Source organism: Bos taurus, chromosome 15 (assembly GCF_002263795.3).
Source record: "Bos taurus isolate L1 Dominette 01449 registration number 42190680 breed Hereford chromosome 15, ARS-UCD2.0, whole genome shotgun sequence".
NCBI classification, from domain to species: Eukaryota; Metazoa; Chordata; class Mammalia; order Artiodactyla; family Bovidae; genus Bos; species Bos taurus.
Window position 1 is genome coordinate 62,260,125 of NC_037342.1, and position 18,990 is coordinate 62,279,114.

Consider the following 18,990-nt stretch of genomic DNA (forward strand, 5'->3'; position numbering starts at 1 on the left):
CTCTCACACAGCAGCCTCTCTATCAAAATAACTCAAATTCCTGACGTTTCAAAATCACCTTCAAGGCTGCTCATCAATTGTTCAAATCTATAATGTTCAATCTACTGTAAGACTTGTGCAGAGGGTATTTTTTATTTTCTAGAACTGCACATTCAAGGAGCACTTATCCCCGTAATCAATGAAGATTATATTTAAATCTATTTATTTTGACTCATTCTCAAGAGGAAATAAGTGACATCACTTTAAGGTTTAAAGCAGTGAAAACTGATTTAAATATGACTGCAGCATCAAAATAATTCAAGAACCTAATTTAAAACCCAAACTTAGAAGAATTCCAAACTTCCAGGTTCCTATCATGGAGCTAATGAATAACAATCTATGGGAGCAAGGCTACAGAATTAGTAGTTTTAATAAGCTCCCAGAAAATCCAGTAAAGGACTCTGTGCTTCATTTGAAACCACCGAGACATACTCACCATTTTCAGAAACTTGACAACATTTAACCATTCATTAATTTTAAACTAATTGCTACCTTTGGGATAATTCTATAAATTTTCATCATCAAACTTTATAATGCTAACATTTCAATGATTTGAAAAATCCAATATTATTTTCTGAAATTCACTCTTTTATGTACATATATACACATACACACACAATCAAAACTCATTTTATGTTTATAAAGTGTTAAGTAGTTGACACTTTTAATATAATCAAGTATCAGCCTCCAAACAGTTAAATACCAAAGCCACCCCATTCACTCACCAATAATTCCCCAATGGCTATATAATTCATCTATTTCAGAACACTATACAAGTTACAATAGTTACAATAACAATATTGTATAATAAGTTACAATATTGTACAATATTGTTACAATAACAATATACAACAACAATACAAGTTGTACAAACAATAGTTGAAGGATATTCATTCAAATGGAAGAAATATCATTTAGCATTATTATAGGCTAGCTGTTGTGTACCAGCCTACAGTTCATATATGGTCCTTTGGAGAAAATACTAAGGCTCACACATTACCAATAAAGAAAAAATGTTCATCATCTCTTAAATAATCAAGAAATCCTAAGATTTCTCATCCTGTTCTTTATTACGACTTAATTAGTAAAATTTTCTTCATTTTTCCCATCCTACATCCCTTTTTCTTATCTCCAAAATAACTCCCTTAACTTTCACTGACATCATTATGAGTTACTTGTACAATAAATTATTAGTTGTAGCTTTTAACAAGTCAACTTTCTTATAATCAATAAGGTATTAAATTCAAGTAATCCATACCTGTTTGAAAAAATGTATATTACTGAAAAGATCCTATATGCTTATAACGAATTTAATTAAGTGAGGTTATTTGGGACTTTCCAAAGGAGATAATCATTTCTAATCAAATAAAAATAATGTTTAGAACAGGGAAGTAAAAAACACTAACTCTCAAATGTCACTCAGTAAACAGCTGAAAAGCAGAAAAGTAAACAGTGAAAATGTTTAATAAAATTTTGAGATAAATTTTATTTTGAAAGGAAAGCTATGCTTTTGAAATAATTATATAATACTATTAACTACCATAGAAAGTTACCCTGAGAAATACACTACCTGACAAAATAAATTGAAATTACACATAAGTCAAATACTATATATTTAAAATACAAATAATTATATTATGATGATAAGAAAAAGATTTTAGTTCACTTATTTCATGAATAGGTCTTTTCAGTGTAGTATAATTTTACATAAACAGCTTTTCAAATAGTAAAAATACAAATAGAAGACTATAAAAGTCCTTTATAAACTACCACAATGCAGGTCAGTAGAAATATTATTAAGCTTTCTCATTCATTCATTTTAAATGTGAAAACAAATGAAGATACAAGAGCTTAGAACCAGTTAAAATTCATTAGAATGATAAGTTTGCTAGGTAGGTTTGACCAATGATCACTATATAAATTTATTAAAATTTATTATTGATTTTTTAGACAAAGACCTCATACAGAGAAAAGTGTACTATATGTTAACAGAGGCTATAAGTATATCAATATCTTATGTAAAATGGATGACTATATTTCAGTTATAATTTCAAAACATTTTACTCACCTACATTTAGTTAAGACTTAACGTTTGAAAACATTAAAATTAAGGTTTTATAATCCATTTTTTCAAATATAAAACTAATAAATCAAGAACTACAGTAAGATAAAAATCAAGTGCTGTGAACAAATATTTTAAAAGTAAGTACTCCAGGATCATAACACTGACAACACTAATTATCTTTTCTAGTCTTGGCAGTTATGTTGCATACTGTTTGGGTGACTGATGGGATAATTTCACTTCATTTTCTCTCAGTTTATTCTGGACTGTGTAAGAGAAGAATATTAAAATAATTAACACCTCTAAACAAAGTACTTGATGAAGTTTTTGGTTGAAATAAAATGCTTTAAAAAAAAGTCAATTAACTAATACATGATTCTAAAGCAAGTAAATCCCCATCTGCTAAAGGAAAACACTAAGAATTTCTGATTTTAAAAAACAGTCATTCAGTATTAACTATTTTAAGACCTTTACCTTAGATCATACACTTTCAAAAGAGCCCTTTTTCTATCAGCAAATTGAGCCACCATTTCCTTAATTATCAAAAGTATGTTGATATATTTTGATATCATTAAACATTTTATTCTCTAAAAACATTTAATTCAGCAGGAATTGAAGCAGTCACAAAAAAAGGTAAAACATATGACAAATTACTCCCATTCCTTATACCTATGAACAGTTGGACTTATTAATAATGGCCTTCTATCTAAAAGGACACCAATGTATATAAATTAATATTTAATCTCAAATATAAGCCTTTATCAATAGCAAATACATTATGTCACCAAACTGGAAAAAGCATAAAAGACACTATGAATCAACTCATATTTATAGTCTATATGTCTTACATAATTTATGAGTCATATAGATTATAATAAGGCAACATATTCTAAATAATAAAAAAGCATATTCTTTGCCTTGATCACCTGATTTTTTTGCTGTTGTTGTTTATAAAATTAATTACAGTTAGCAGGAAAGAAATCGCTTTGAGCTTCATGAATGACATCCAAGAGATGGGAAAGGATTAGTTCTCAGTTGCTGCCAGTTATAGCGCCAGGTGGCTTTTTCTGCAGTGAAGGTGTTACCGATAATCCCATTACACTGGTACTAAATCTTGCAGACATCAAAATTATCACCAAGGTTCCTTTTCATCCCATCCTTTCCAAATGACTGGAAGTCGCTTCACCTGAAAGAAGTCAAATCCACATGCAGCTGCTATTTTAGCAGGCAGCAAACTCCCTGAGAATGCCAGTTGTGATTCAGTTTTGCTGTGCTGGTGGCCCCCTATTCCCTGTCCAATAATACATCTGTTAAAAAATCCTACAGCTACAAATCAAGTTTAATCCTACCAGGGACCTCATGTTGGTCTTGTCTTCCAAAAAGGCAGCAGGTTCTGTTGTCTATCTGCTGGCGTCCAGGGAATACCCTTCAAATCCCAGCCCTACTTAGAAGAATAAGCTAAGGATCACAAAACATGACCTCAAAAACCCTGATATGACTATATTCTGACCCAGAGGCATTCATTCTAGGTGAAGATTAGAACTTTGCATAATAAGATTACACAGCAAGTGAATGATATCAAGGGACTATCCATATGCAGCCGCCTGGTTTTCTATAGACAGCCTGTGCTCTGCAATATGCAGTGCAGACGAAAAAAAGCTTGGTCTTTCTAGCTGAAATAAAATAGATTCACATAAATTAGTTGGCCATTTCCAGATTCCTAAATCCCCTATTACATCTTTTATTGACAGCTCCTGTGAGGATAGCACAAATGTTATTCCTTTTTATTCTGTGCTTCTATAACAATCATGCTCTGTAATTGAAATGTACATAGATTATGGCTAGAAATTAACATCTTGTTTGCTGTAATCTTGGATTACAATTGACTGTGTACATAATAAAATTAGGAAATCAATGGATGGATTTATCATCTCCAAGAAACTAGAGGTATTGTTTAAAGAATAGTTTAACATTTTATGCCAACACTTTAAATGCATAAGTCACAAACAGAAGTCAATAAAAATTTAAGTGAGTAAAAGAATACAACAGGCACCAGCCAATATCTACATGATGGTTAGATTGCACAAAAATTAGCTCATTTCTTTAAAAATTTAGAAAATGTGAATTATTCAGAAGTTTCACAAACAGGATTTTCTCCCTAAACCATACATGAACAAGAAGGTCCACGCCACATAATAAGGTCTCTACTTTGTTATAAAGTAGGTACAATAGCAGCAGTATTTTATATAAATCATCTTGATTATTTTACACTTTAAAATATTTGAACCAATACAAATCAACTGTAATTGAGACTTTTAGAATTCTTAACTGTATACCTTTAAAGTACTCAGTGAAATAACCTCTCTTTATATTTGCATATACACAGAGCCTTTATTAATAAAATGCATGGAATCCTAGAGCTATTTAGAAAACAGTATTTTTATGTTCGGCTTTTTTCTTCCAAGAAATTTAAAGCTATACTAACTTTAAGCAAACATACATGAAAAGAGATTCATATTTGTTCACATAAATAACTATCCAGAAAAATTCTAAGAATGTGAGAAGTTCTCAACTTTATTAAAAAAAAAAAAGAAAGTATCAATATTTGTTTTGGAATTCTTGTAAAATTAAGCTCCTCAGTATACTTGAAATATGACTTATTTGATAAATTTGATCTGCCCACAAGTGTTGAGAAACATATCACATCCACTAAGTTGGCCATTATTATTTCCTTATCATCACAATACCTGTAAGCATATCTACATAATATCTGATAAAAACTCAGGTGGCATAATTCTGATTTTGTCTATGAATCATGCACCAATATCATCAGCACCAGAGCAACAAAAAAAACTGTAAGTGATTTCAATTTTGCAGCACATGAATACTCTTTGATTACCTTCATTAGGATAGTACAGAAAAACAATGAAGAATGTAAAAAATACACATTATACATTTCTGTTATGATTTTTATAAATAATACTGTAGAGCTACAGTATTCAACAAGGTAGCCACTAGCTACATAAGGCTATCAAGTACTTGAGACATGACTAGTCCTAATTGAGATGTAAGTATAAAATACACACTGGACTGTGAAGATAGTACAAAAAAAGAATAAAATATTTTGCATTAATTTACATGTTGAAAAGATAAGATTTTGAATTTAATGGGTTAAATAACATATATATATGACTTGCATTATATTTCTATTAAACAGCACTGCTTTAGCAGACCATTTCCAATACTATATTCCTAAACTAACTGAAATTGTACTATTAATAAAAACATTAAAACAGAGGATTATTTGGAAAAACAAACATTCCAATATCAAATCTGATAGAAAAGCTTAGTACAGAAAAACAAAATCCTGTCATTTTAGCCTCTTTCTCATATTTCTAGCTTAAGGGTAATAAGGGAAAACAAGGGACCAGCCAAATTGATAACCAACATATACCAAAATGAATGATGTTTTATAGTTACAAAAATGCTTTAGTACAATAAACTCAGGTTTTTTAGAAAAACTACATCTTGGGCAATTTCCTAAAAGACTAGTAAGGTACATGTGTTACCCCTCATTGAGTCCGATAGACAGAAACTTCAAAAGAGTCTGGATCTAGAAAGGGCCATGATTTTTGCCGAAGATGCTACATTTATTCATATTCAAATTTTAAAACTATATTTAAGAGTAATAACTATAATAGAGATATGAAGCATTTAGTGTATTCAGAGTTTCAGCAAAATTTAAAAGATCAATTTTACAAACCACTATAAAGCTGCTTTTTCGTTAGTCTTCTCATCATTTCACCAATGTAGGTAAAGAAAAAAAAAAAGGATTAACAAAAAAGGTTTTACAGAAACAGGGTAAACTGTACATAGCTGAAATATAAAACATATACCTAATTTAATTCAAGAAAGTTAATGGCTGATTTAGTATGACCACAGACAACTGATATGATACAATTAAAATACAAAGTCTAACTCTGTCACACACTGGAATATTATTTCAATATAAACACAGTATGTACGGTATTAATTTAAAAGTTGCTTTTTCATAATTATTCCTTCATAACATATATCTAAAAGCACTAAGACTAAAGATGAAATGTGAGTATCAATTAATAAGATGGATAAAATCTAAAGAAACTGCTCATGACTTAACCATACCACTTTTTCCTATCCTTTAATTATTTAAATTCTTTTTATGGATACAAGTATCACAATGACATAGACACACAAAAAAACCCCCAAATAACAACAATAACAAACTTTCTAGTCATCAATATATGAGTGCAATGATATTCAGTCTAAGTTAATCCCCAGACATCCAAATTCATGAATAAAAATTCATCAGTTTTAAATACACTGAGCCTATTAAGCAAGAACAAAAGCATATGCACAAAAGAGCTTTTAATATATTTCAAAGCCCACAAGAGCCATGGTCTCATTAAAATTATAAATTACACAAACATGGAATGAAGATTCAAACTGCAGTGCAGCTAAGCAGATTACAGAAAAGCCCGCGTTCCATATGATAACACACCATGGCCCTCCCAGATGGGGGCTTGGAACAAAAAGGCCATCACCACAGCTAGGGAAAACCTCCTTGTGATCTCTGGTTTCTGTTCAGCAGATGACAGCCAAATAATATGTTGATTATTCTGTTTGTGCTGCTAAGCTTGTAAGATGGAATAAAAGCGATATGATCTATTGTGAACCCAATGCTAATGTGTTGCTCCACTCATAAATAATATGCTGAATTTATTTTGAAAATATCTTTTATCTGAATTTCAGTTTTTAAATGCATGAATTAAAATAAAAGCCAGGATAAAATTATATTTAATGTGTTGCTTTAAACTAAAAAATGTAGATGACAAGTGAAAAATATCTAAGTGCTTAGCTAACAGTCAAGTATAATCACCTTTCTTTATTAATAATTTCAGCACTGTGATCAGAGACAAAATACATTTTCAAGCAGGCAATTATATCTTATGAAATATAAATGTAAAATTAAATAATACAATAATCATTAAGCTAATAATAAACATTATTGACAATAAAAAACTAAAATACTAGGGTACATAGAAATACTCTGCTGCAATGTAAATAATAGCACATAGAACAAATATCTAAAATATTTTTGAATAATAAACATATCACTGAAGGCCTTGTGAATGTTATAACTTGTATACAAATGAATGCTCACAAAAAAAACCTACTTAAGATCAAAATGATGAAAAAGAGGCCTATGAAAATATTTTTCAAATGTAATAGTATTTATATTGCTTTGGTGACAAAAGTTAATACCTATTTTTTCTCAATTAAATATCCTAAACTTTAAGAGAGTAAAGACTATACCCAATGAGGTACCTAGAATTATGTCTATAAACACATCACAAAATTTAATGGATAAACATTTTTAAGAAAGATAGAATTGTTAAAAATATTAAAAATCATAAAATTTGCCAAGCTCAGAAATTCTTCATTGAATTTTCTAGTGAACTTTACTTAAAGACAATGAAGTACATTATAGGTACAGGTGGGGGGCTTCCTAGGTGGCTCAGTGGTAAAGAAGCAGTTCAAATGCAGGAGATATGGGATCAATTCCTGGGTCAGGAAGATCCCCTGAGGAAGATATGGCAGCCCACTCCAGTATTCTTGCATGGAAAATTCCATGGACAGAGGACCTGGCCAGCTACAATCCATAGGGTCGCAAAGAGTCTGAAGCAACTGACCATGCACGCAAGGTAAACATATAGATTACATACTACTTTCTTAAGGGAGTATTCTGTAGAAGGTACATGATCATGTTGATTTATAAAAGTGCACTTTCTTTTTCTGTCTAGAGACATAGACTAAGTTTAAAAAGACAAGCAAAACTGCCTAACATGAAAATATAGTCTGAAATTACTGATGCAAATGATAAAATTACAACACCCTTTTTTTTTTTTTTCTCTTTTGTGGAACCTCTCTACCTGTGTGTGTGTGTGTGTGTGTGTGTGTGTGTGTGTGTGTGTGTGTGTGTGAGCTCAGTCATGCCCAACTTTGTGATCCCATGGACTGTAGCCCACCAGACTCCTCTGTCCATGGAATTTCCTTCTCCCTTCTCCGTCTCAAGCTGAGATAAACCTAATTCTTAACCTTCGTCCAGAATCAAGAATCACCCCTGGGGGTTTGTCAGTGTAATTTATGAAACTAAAACTCTGAGAAGGAATGAGTTAGAAGATGCCAAGGAAATATGGTGGTATAGAAATGAAGTGGGACAATGTTTCAAGAATTATGAACTTCCCTTACACACTGATGTAGCCAGAGGTAACACTGTGCTGCTGCTTCTTCCTTTTTTACAATTCTGCTATTAAATACTAAGGCAATTGACTATGAAAAGTCTCCAATATCTTTAATTTCATCTTGGTAATATCTAAGATTGGAATCAGAAACAAGATGTTTAAAGTTAGTGATAATGAAAGGAAGAGCATTTGAGAACTTGAGAGCTTTTGACAATGCAATGGGCTAATTTAGCCATTATTCTTTGTCCAAATAAATAAGAAAAGTAAACAAAATTTACACTTTACTAGTCTGTATTTTGTTATCATTTAGTTAAAGTTCTGTTCAAATGTATACAGTAAGGGCAAAGCATTTTCTGTATTATTTAGTGGCTTGCTTTTGTAGTTCCACTTTGTATAACCTTGAAATTATAAATATTCCTTATGAGAATATATCTGAAATAATTTTTTTCTAGTAAGTCACTTTTAAAAAATAGATATGTAATTCTTTAGATTTTAAAACAATGAAAAATGTGATCTTTTTATAAGCCTAACCTTTGCAGAGTCTACTTATTGTTCAAAATTGTCTTGAGTTAGATATGCAGACATTAAGGTACAAAGCTAACAACACCCTTTTTTTTAGAGAAAAACACAGAACATCCTTGGAGTAGACAATCACTTCTTAACACACAAAAAGCACTAAACATAAATGACAAACTAGATTACTTTAAAGTCATTAACTTGTTCATCAAAAGCACTATTAATAGATTGAAAAGGCAAATCTCAGGGTTGGGGAAATATTTGCAATATCTGTACAAAGAAGGACTCATATTCTGAATATATAAACAACTCCCCCCAAAATCAAAGAAAAAAACAGATAGCTCAACAAAAAAGTGGGCAAAGAAGTTAACAGGTACTTTACAAAAGAGAATAATCCAACAGTCAATATACATATGAAAATGTGTTCAGCTTCATTCATCATCAGGAAACTAGAAATTAAACGACGTAAGCCTTAGTACTTTATATCCATCAGAATTGAAGGATGAAGAAGATGGGGAAAATGAGGTGTGAGCAAAGACACAGAGCAACTTAAACTGTCACATGAATGTAAACTAGCACAACCATTTCAGAAAACTGGCGATTTTGATTAAAGTTGGAAATAAACATAGTTATGATCCAGTAATTTTGCTGCTAGACGTCTGCTCAAAAGAAACATGCAAATATATCAATCAAGAGATATGTATTAGAAAGAATATATTTAACATTATATAGAAATCACCCAAATGTCCATTAACAGAATAGATTCAAAAATAGTTGTGATATAGTCACAAAGGAATGCAGTAATGAAACTGAACAGACTACAACTACACGCAACAATGTAGATGAATCCCAAGATACAAGCTTTAGCAAAGGAACTAAACATAAAAAACTATACTGTATAATTCTATATATAAAATACAAAAGCAAAGCTGTTATAATCTATGATGTGAAAAGTCAAGGTAGTGGTTATCCTTGTGCAGGGTGGGAAACAGAGGATAGAAGAGAGCATAAAGGTGTCTTCTAGAGTGCTAATAATGTTCATTTTGGTATCTCGGTGGTTACATGATTGTTTTGGCTTCTGACAAATTCATTGAGCCATCCACTTATAATTTGTGCACTTTTCCATATATACTCCTTTTCTTTAAAAAGGCCATTTTGCACATAAATACAGATACACAAAGGGAGTCAAAATCATTATCATAAGAAATTTAGGAACAAGCAATGGATATAGAGGGCCTTCCCAGATGGCTCAGTGAGATTCTTCATTGCTACTAATGTAGGCGACATGGGTTCTATCTCTAAGTTGGGAAGATCCACTGGAGAAGGAAATGGCAACTCACTCCAGTATTCTTGTCTGGAAAATCCCACAGACAGAGGAGCCTGACGGGCTATAGTCCATGGGGTCACAAGAGTCAGACATAACTTAGCGACCAAACAACAATGACATGTATATAATCTAAAGATGAAACGAAAGGTTCATATACTACTTATCTGAAAGATCAAATCTGCAAACCATAAGATAAGTTCCTGAACTCATAAACGGAGAAGCAACAGCCATTTACCCTATTATCTTCCCTCAATTCCCAAACTAAAATACCATATTTTCAGAGATAACGGGCCTCTGTGTCAGGAGTAGCTACAGGTGCTGCTGCTATTATAACAGTGCTTCTAAAATTGTCTCAGGACTGAAAATTGCCCTCATGTGAGAAACTAAAGTATGACAGAAGATAAGGCAAGTATAAAGAATACGTAGGCCATTTTCCCCTGTGCTCTCAAATTTCATAAGCTTTTATTATGAAACCTTATTAGCTAATTTAATGGGAATCTTTTGAAAACATTTTACTTTTCAGTGAAATTAAAATTCTTTAATATCAATATCCTACAAGTTAAGTGAAAATTCATGATAATTTGACAATAAATTAAGCTATTACTGTTGTTGTTTATTCGTTATACTCTGACTCTGCAACCCCGTGGACTGCAGCACACCAGGCTTATTATTTCCACTTAAATACTTTCCCTCACTTCTATACTGGAATTAACACATGACTTAGAGCACTGTTTTTCCCTTATTGAAAAGATACTTTAAGAAGTCAGCTAAAAGAGATAACCTAAAGATTATATAGCTTATATTTCATTTGTATAATAAATATTTATTCAGTGCTAACTATATCCCAGGCTTCCCTGGGGCCAAAGGGTAAAGAATCCACCCGCAATGCAAGAGAGGCATGCAGAAGATACGGGTTTGATCCCTGGGTCAGGGAGATTCCCTGAAGAAGGAAATGGCAATGCACTCCCCAATTCTTGCCTGGAAAATCCCATAGATAGCGGAGCCTGGTGGGCTACAGTCCATGGGGTTGCAAAAGAGTCAGACACAACTTAGCAACAAAACAACAACCAACTATATCCCAGACTCTGGGGAAAAATGAATAAAACTGGCTAATTTTATGGAAAATACAACAGGTGTATCCCTTTCTCTCTCATTTGATTAACAAAACAAAATTATTTTTAACTAATAACATATTCACATATCCAAAAACAATCTAAAAGATATATAGTAAAAGTCCCAACTAGTTTGTTTTCCTTATTCATCAACATACAAGATTTAGAATTTGTATAGATGTCCAGATTTTCTTTATGCAAATATAAGCAATTATGAATATTGATTTCATTCCTTACTTCTTTTATACAAAAAATAAGTTTACTACACACTCTGAACACTGCTTCCCAGGTAGTGCTGGGGTAAAGAATCTGCCTGCCAACGCAAGAGACATGGGTTCAATCCCTGGGTTAGGAAGATCCTCTGGAGGAGGAAATGGCAACCCACTCCAGTATTCTTGCCTGGGAAATACCATGGACAAAGGAGCCCGGCAAGCTACATGACCTGTCCACGGGGTCACAAAGAGTTGACACGACTAAGCGACTGAGTACTGTTTGAGCACTGCTTTTTTCAAGTAACAGTGTTCTGAATCTTCATACAGAGAACATACTTTCTATTTTTAAAGCTGTAGAGTATTTCATTGTACAGCTATGGCAGAGTTCATTTAACCACTGTGACCCCATGGACTGTACCCTCCTGACAGGCATTAGGCATGCTTCCATCTGTTGCTACTTCAAAGGAAGCTCTAATGAAAACGTTTATGCATATGTCATTTTATAAGTATTAATACGTAAGTATATCTGTAACAAATTCCCAGAATTGGTTCTGAAACAAATGTGTAAATGCACAGGTCTTTTTCTACAAATTGCTAATTTTTCTTTTATGGGGGCTATGTCATTTTGCTTCCATCACATACACATCTCAGATGTATCCCAGAAAAAGCTAGTCCTCAAAGATGTTCTCATTGGAAAAAACTGTATGAAGCTCTTTGCTTCTTTTCTTATGCACATGTAAAATTTGCTGACTTAATTTTCGAATTGAAAAAAAATCTCATTGATGTAGGAAATCATAATATTAACACCTAACATGCTTTCTTCCTCAAATTCCCTTCATTTAAAAATAAATATACACACCCACTCCAAATTTTTCCTTTAAATTCACATTCAATAATCTATAATTGGGGAAGCAGTCAAACATGCATTTCCCTTTTAAAAGAATGTTTTCCTGAAGCACTTCAAAGTTTTTAGGAAACCAAATCTATGTTACTTCTATATTTTCATTTACAAAACTATCATTTCAAAGGTGGTTTAATTTTTATGACTGCCATTCTCAGTCCCCTGGAACAAAGTAACAAGACTAGTTGCTGATCCCAAAGTAAATTTTAAAAAGCACACATTCTATACCCTTAATCAGCACATGGGGCAGAACTATACTTAAGATCTCACCTAAGCAATGTATATGTAAATGCTGATTTTTATATTAGAATCAGTATAATGCATTGAGAGCAAAAAAACAAGAATTATCTAACAAAGGTAAAACAAAACAAACAAAAAAATGACATCATAAGTAGCACCCAGGACATAAAAGTTTATCACTCTAGGATAATTTAGGAGAATAGGCCTATACAGCATAATGATCTGTGCAGAAACCACATAAATTCTATGAAATGACTGTTGTTCACAACTCTGAGCCATCAAAACAAAACCAAAACAAGTTACATTATACTCAATTTGTCTTGTTTAAGAAAACAAAGGGTATATTTTATTTTTCAAAAACATTTTAGAAAAAATATTCCTATGAAATAAATTTTGGCACATAAAAGGGTCAGATTCAATTATTCACAAATTAACAGATGAGTGATAGTATACCACTTGTTAATAAGAGCCCAGTGAATGAGGAATTATGTAAGTAAAATTCTCACTCAAAGTGATAATATACTATAGCTGCCTTTCAGAAGATGAACTGTGATAAGGTACAATAACATTTCAGGCGCCTTTATACATACAATTCCCTGTGCAAGGCCAGTTCTTGGTTAAGAGTCAAAAGAATATCTGATAATTTCTAAAAGCTAGTCATGCAAATTTTCCACTTCATTGTATCCTGATTTAGCTTTTCACTCTGTTTTCTTTAAGTTGTGACTGCCAAGTAGACAGGCTGGTCTGGTTTCTAGCTCCAACCTACTAAATAACCTTGTATAATTCACTCAACCTCTTTAGTTCTCCACAGTTTCATCAGTAAAGTGAAAGTATATAAAACATGATATGATAGTAAGTGGAATCGTGTTAATAAAGTAAACAAAGAGTTACTACATTAGGTCCTATATCTGTATCTGTATATATACTATTTTTAAACTGTCACAAGTTACATGGCATTCTACCATATATTTAAGGCCTACAGTAAAGAAATAATGATCGATTCAGAATCTTTTTCAATACTTAATATGTGTTACTCTCAGGATATAACAACTTTCTCATGTACTCATTTACATTTATTTACAATACCACTATGATCATCTATCTTTAACCTGAAAATGTATGACTTTTTCCACATGACACATAAAAATCAACACATGATATATAAAAGAATGTTCATGGCAGTGTTAATTGTAACAGTCAAACACTAGAAAGAACCCAAACATCCACCAACAACAGAATGAATAAATTCTGCCATATTCATTCCAAAGGAATAACACATGATAACGAAAATGAACAGAGTAAAACTACATGCAACTATGTACATGATCTTCAAAACACAATGCTCGGTAATGGAAGAAAGAACGCATATGATCCCAGACAACGGCACTCACCAGTAGGTCCACCTGTGTCCCCTACTACCCCACAAAGGCACCCCACAGCTGCAGCAGTGTTACACTACAGAAGCCTAGCACCAACCCAAAGAGAAGTACAAAGGTGATCACGGTCTCCAAGTGCAAATCAAGATCCAATCTGAACTCTGAGACTGGTTGTAGGGTCTGGAGGTGCTCACTGCTCCACCACATCTTTCTGTGTCTGTGACCACAGCTGGCACCCCTGCCAGCACTCCTAGACACAGTACTGGAGACCCTCTGGTTAACACTGGTGACAGAGGAGGAGGGTAGGACCTCTGTGGACTGTGAGGACTTCTTCCAATTGTTGGAAGAGGGTACATGCTTAATGATCCTGGAATTCAAGCAAATTTAGAGTTCCAGCAGGAGTAGGTGCTGTCATATGGCCTAGGCCGGGGAGAAGCCCAAGCACAGCAAGGACATTGCCCTCATTACCTGGTATATATACAAGCAAACTCTTGAGACCTCTTTGGCCTGAACATCTGTGCCACATTCTACAGGATCTACTCCGTGAGTTGTGACTTTCAAGTACTTGGTCCAAAGAAAGTGCTCAGGGAGCTCATCCAGTTGAACCTCCATGATGCTGCTGCAAGGCCTGGGCCACATGTTGCTGGGAGTTTCCTCCACCCTTTGCCATGCAGTGGAGGGGGCTGAGCAGTGACAGTGACATCAGGAGGGTCGCCTCCATCCCTACTGAGAAGGGGTTCTGAACTTCTGCCCCAGACCCGTTCCAAGAGACACCCTGTGAGGATTGCGACAACATCAGGTTTGGAGACCTGCAGGCAGTGCAGACTAGATAACTCACCTGATTCTCCTTACTATTGTTGGCAGCATTATGATAGGCTCCATTAGCATAATGCTTTCCATGCCTCATTCAAATACATTCCTCAAGAATGCTGTCCTTTCTTAGCCAACTTATTGGCCTTTCATTTCTCCTGAAAGATGACAAGCTTGTCCCTAGACATCCTGATCCTATTCTGACTGCTGCTATTTCTAAATTCCCTACAACTCCTTCTTTCCCTAAGCTCTTCAGTACAGTGAAGCCAGCCCTCTCTGACTTTACCTTACAATCTGTTTCTTCATACCTTTCACCTTAAAAATAACAAAAACATTTCCAACAAAAATACAAAAATGTTTATCCAAAAAAAAGAATACATATGATCCCAAAAAGATCAAAATGAGGCAAAAAGTGAACATACTGCTGAGGAATACACATAAAAGTGATAAAATTATATAAAGAATTATCTAATTATTAGGAAACTGTTTACCTTAAAGAAAAGGAAGATTATACTAAGGGCTTCTGGGATGTCAGTAGTGATCTATGGTTACTGAATATCTGCTTTATATTTATTCATTTTACTATACATTTTTGTTTCTATATAGTGTTATATTTTATAATAAAAAGGTTTAAAATGATATACTTTCTGATATAATATAGTTGTAATGGGAAGAAAGGGCGCCTCTTTTTTACTAACAATCTTGTATTTTCTTGGTCTACATTTCAAATTTTTATTGCAATATTTTAATAAATAAGTTATCATGCCTAATTCTCCAGAATCCTAATTAAGAATAGATTTCACAAGCTTTCCAAATGGCCACAAAAAAAGAGAAACCAGACCATTAAAGAGCATAAGATTGGTTATCCTGCTAAATCTTTGCTTAGCTCTATGTTGTATCTGTCACATTTCCTTCTTTTCAAGAAAATGTATGCTTACTTTAAAAAAAATCTATGTTACTCCAGTTCATTTATCCAATCTACGTTGCATAAAATCTACATTATATTTTATGCAAACCACACTCCAAAAGTATATAATAATTTAGCTCAAAAGTAGGAAGACAAATATTTTCAACTCTTACAAGTTTAAAAACAATTTTAAGAATATCTATGTTTGCATTCACTGTGAGGGTTCGTTATAGGACAGACACAGATATGACACTTCAGGCCCAATCCAATGTCACTCTGTGTGTGAATGGGTCACTGTGTGTACTAGAAAATATAATAGATTACAGGATGGATATACAAAACAAGGTACACTTGAAGTTTACTGCATAAAATTTAATTAAGGGTGAAAGTGAAAGTTGCTCAGTCGTGTCCGACTCTTTGCAACCCCATATAGTCCATGGAATTCTCTCAGCCAGAATACTGGAATGGGGAGCCACTCCCTTCTACAGAGGGTCTTCCCAAGCCAGGGATTAAACCCAGGTCTCCCACATTGCAGGGAGATTCTTTACCAGCTGAACCACCAAGGAAGCCCAAGAATACTGGAGTGGGTAGCCTATCCCTTCTCCAGCAGATCTTCCCAACCCAGGAATCAAACCAGGGTCTCCTGCATTACAGGTGGATTAAGGGTAACTCACTCAAAATAGTTCCAACAGTGTCTAATTTAAATTATACTGAAGCTGTTTTAAATACTACATTTGGAAAAACAAATATACAGGGCATTTAAATGATTATATGATTACATGATTACAAAAGAGATAATACTAATAATAAAGTGATAAATTGCAAAAACATGCCACAAATAAAAAAATCAGGAAATCCTAAAAGTTCCATCAACTACAAGCATCCTTTAACACATGTTTGTTACAGCTTTTAGATGCCACTATCCAGGAAGCACACATAATAAAATTTAGAAACAAGACTGTAAGCACTTTCATTAGGCTCCAGATATCAATACAACAGTATCACCCAAAATAAAAACAGAGTTGCTTTGGTTATATACTGTTGTGTTTTTTTGTGTGTAAATGCACTCAAGGATTTCCCACCAGACTGGGTCCAGCTAATCAGTTATTTGCCCATCTATTAAGTGCCAACTTTAAAAAGTTACACTATGTCCAGCAGGGAGCAGTATTACAACATCCATAAGACTTAATGCCAACATGAAACGGACAGACGAAAATGAAGGGGGAAAAAAACCCACTTACCATAGGTCTTTACAACAATATACTGAATTTTTACAGTATTTACAGGGCTTCCAGAAAAAAACATCTAAAGCATGTCTCAAAGCAAATATAGGTGATCCACAGTACCAGGATTCCTAAAACAGGAAATCAAAATTATATTAGGCAAAGATTTCTTTCAGCCATATTTAGTTGAATTAGTACATAATATGACTAAATGTCTCTCAGTTACTAAAGTGCCATCTTCCTTAGTGGATCAATCGGATTTGGAAGTCAGATATTCAATGACACTTTGGGTCAAGTGATTTTAAAAAGCAGAATATTATTTTATTTACCAGAGAATTTAAGTAGACGAAGAAGGTCAGTGGATGACATAATATGTCAATCACCAGAGAAAAGTGTGGTCAAGGACTTACAGTTGTTAAACCAACCATACACAGTGCTGATATATCAAGCCCTTCTAAACAATTTGCAGGTTATAGAGAGGATATGACATTCATTTCTGCATGTCAGCATGAATGAGTATCTAGGGTTAATTTTAAGAATGAAAAGGCAACAGAGAAGTAGCCTGTAATGCTGGTATGTTAAGATTGATTAGCCAGATATTTACTGAATATGAGGAATGCACATGATACTGTAAAAAAATTCTATGACCAGTCACAATATGTCAAAGGCAAAACATATTATGTTTGATATTCTAGATGTCAAAACCTGCCTCATATTCAATGATAACAACTCCACGTCAGTTCTTATGACTGAGGAAATAATGTATCACCACTTTCTTTTTCTTTTTTTTTAGGCCACACCATGCAGCATGCAGGATCTTAGTTCCCAGACCAGAGACTAAACCTGTGCCCCCTGCATTGAGAGTGTGGAGTCTTAAACACTGAAGCACCAGGGAATCCTAATGTATCACCACTTTTACCTGAAACATTAAATAGTTTGCCTTATGTGTGTTTACATGCAAAATTTCATTGTTTACACTAAAAACCAAATTTTTGCCATTAGAAAAAGATAACATATGAATATTTACCTTGAAATATATATACATAATAAAGTAGTTTATGTAATACAAATAACATTTACTTGAAATGTAATAAATAATCCTACTGTTTTCTTCAGAGAAAATGACATGAGAGAAAATGATTTGATTGCTGGTAGAAACAAAGATATTAAGGAGATTCTGGTGAATGTGCAGAAAGAAGCAAATAGGTAGATTCTCCATCATCTTAGAGAATATATGTGTCAGGAACAGAATGATCCAGAAATAGGAACACTGAAGGGGTTTCTGATGAAGTCTCAAAAATGGAATGAGACATTATTGAACAGGACAGGAAAGGCAGTCTTTGTTATACTGTAGCAAAACTGAAATGTATTCTAATATTGTGTGAAAAGGAGATAAACCTGGATATTTGGTTGAAATTTCCAAGCAAAATATTGAAGGCATGTACGGCTTTCTCCTTGCTGCTTATGGTAAAATGTGAAAGAGAGGGTAATAAACTGAGGAAGGATAAAGAAGAAAAGGAGATAAATTGAGGAAGTTAAGCAAAAAGAAATCATTACTTGATGACTTAGAAAATTTTTCGTGTGTCTAGACTGCAAAAAAGGTTAACATCACAAATTATTAGGAAAATGCAAATCAAAACCACAAATGAGATACAACTTCAAATTCATTAGAATGGCTATCACCCAATAAAGAGCCAAAGTTGCTAGGACATAAGAGAAATTGGAACCTCTGTGTATTGCTGGAAGGAAGGCAAATGGTTAAGTCACTGTGGAAAACACACTGGCAGTTCTTCACAAAGTTAAACATATAATTCAGCAATTCTGCTCCTAGGTATATACCTAAACAAACTCTAACAGATACTCAAACTCCAACATTCATACATTATCCATAATAGGCAAAAAGATGGAACCAGGACAAGTGTCTGCCAACAGCTGTATGGATAAACAAAACGTGCTATATACACACAATGAAATATTACAC

The 18,990-nt window shown here is 33.4% G+C and overlaps 1 protein-coding gene across 18 annotated transcripts in view; it reads right to left on the reverse strand.

Moving 5' to 3' along the window:
• Positions 1-18,990, reverse strand: part of IMMP1L (inner mitochondrial membrane peptidase subunit 1) — a 77,190-nt gene that overhangs the window by 40,920 nt on the left and 17,280 nt on the right. For 10 of the 18 annotated variants that reach the window (XM_059874986.1, XM_059874984.1, XM_059874977.1 and 7 more), the window contains 1 exon segment: positions 17,028-17,140. The exons of 7 other annotated variants lie outside the window; for them this stretch is intronic. In XM_059874986.1, coding sequence (XP_059730969.1) covers positions 17,028-17,030 — 3 coding nt within the window. In that variant the 5' untranslated portion in view covers positions 17,031-17,140. 18 annotated transcript variants of the gene reach the window in all.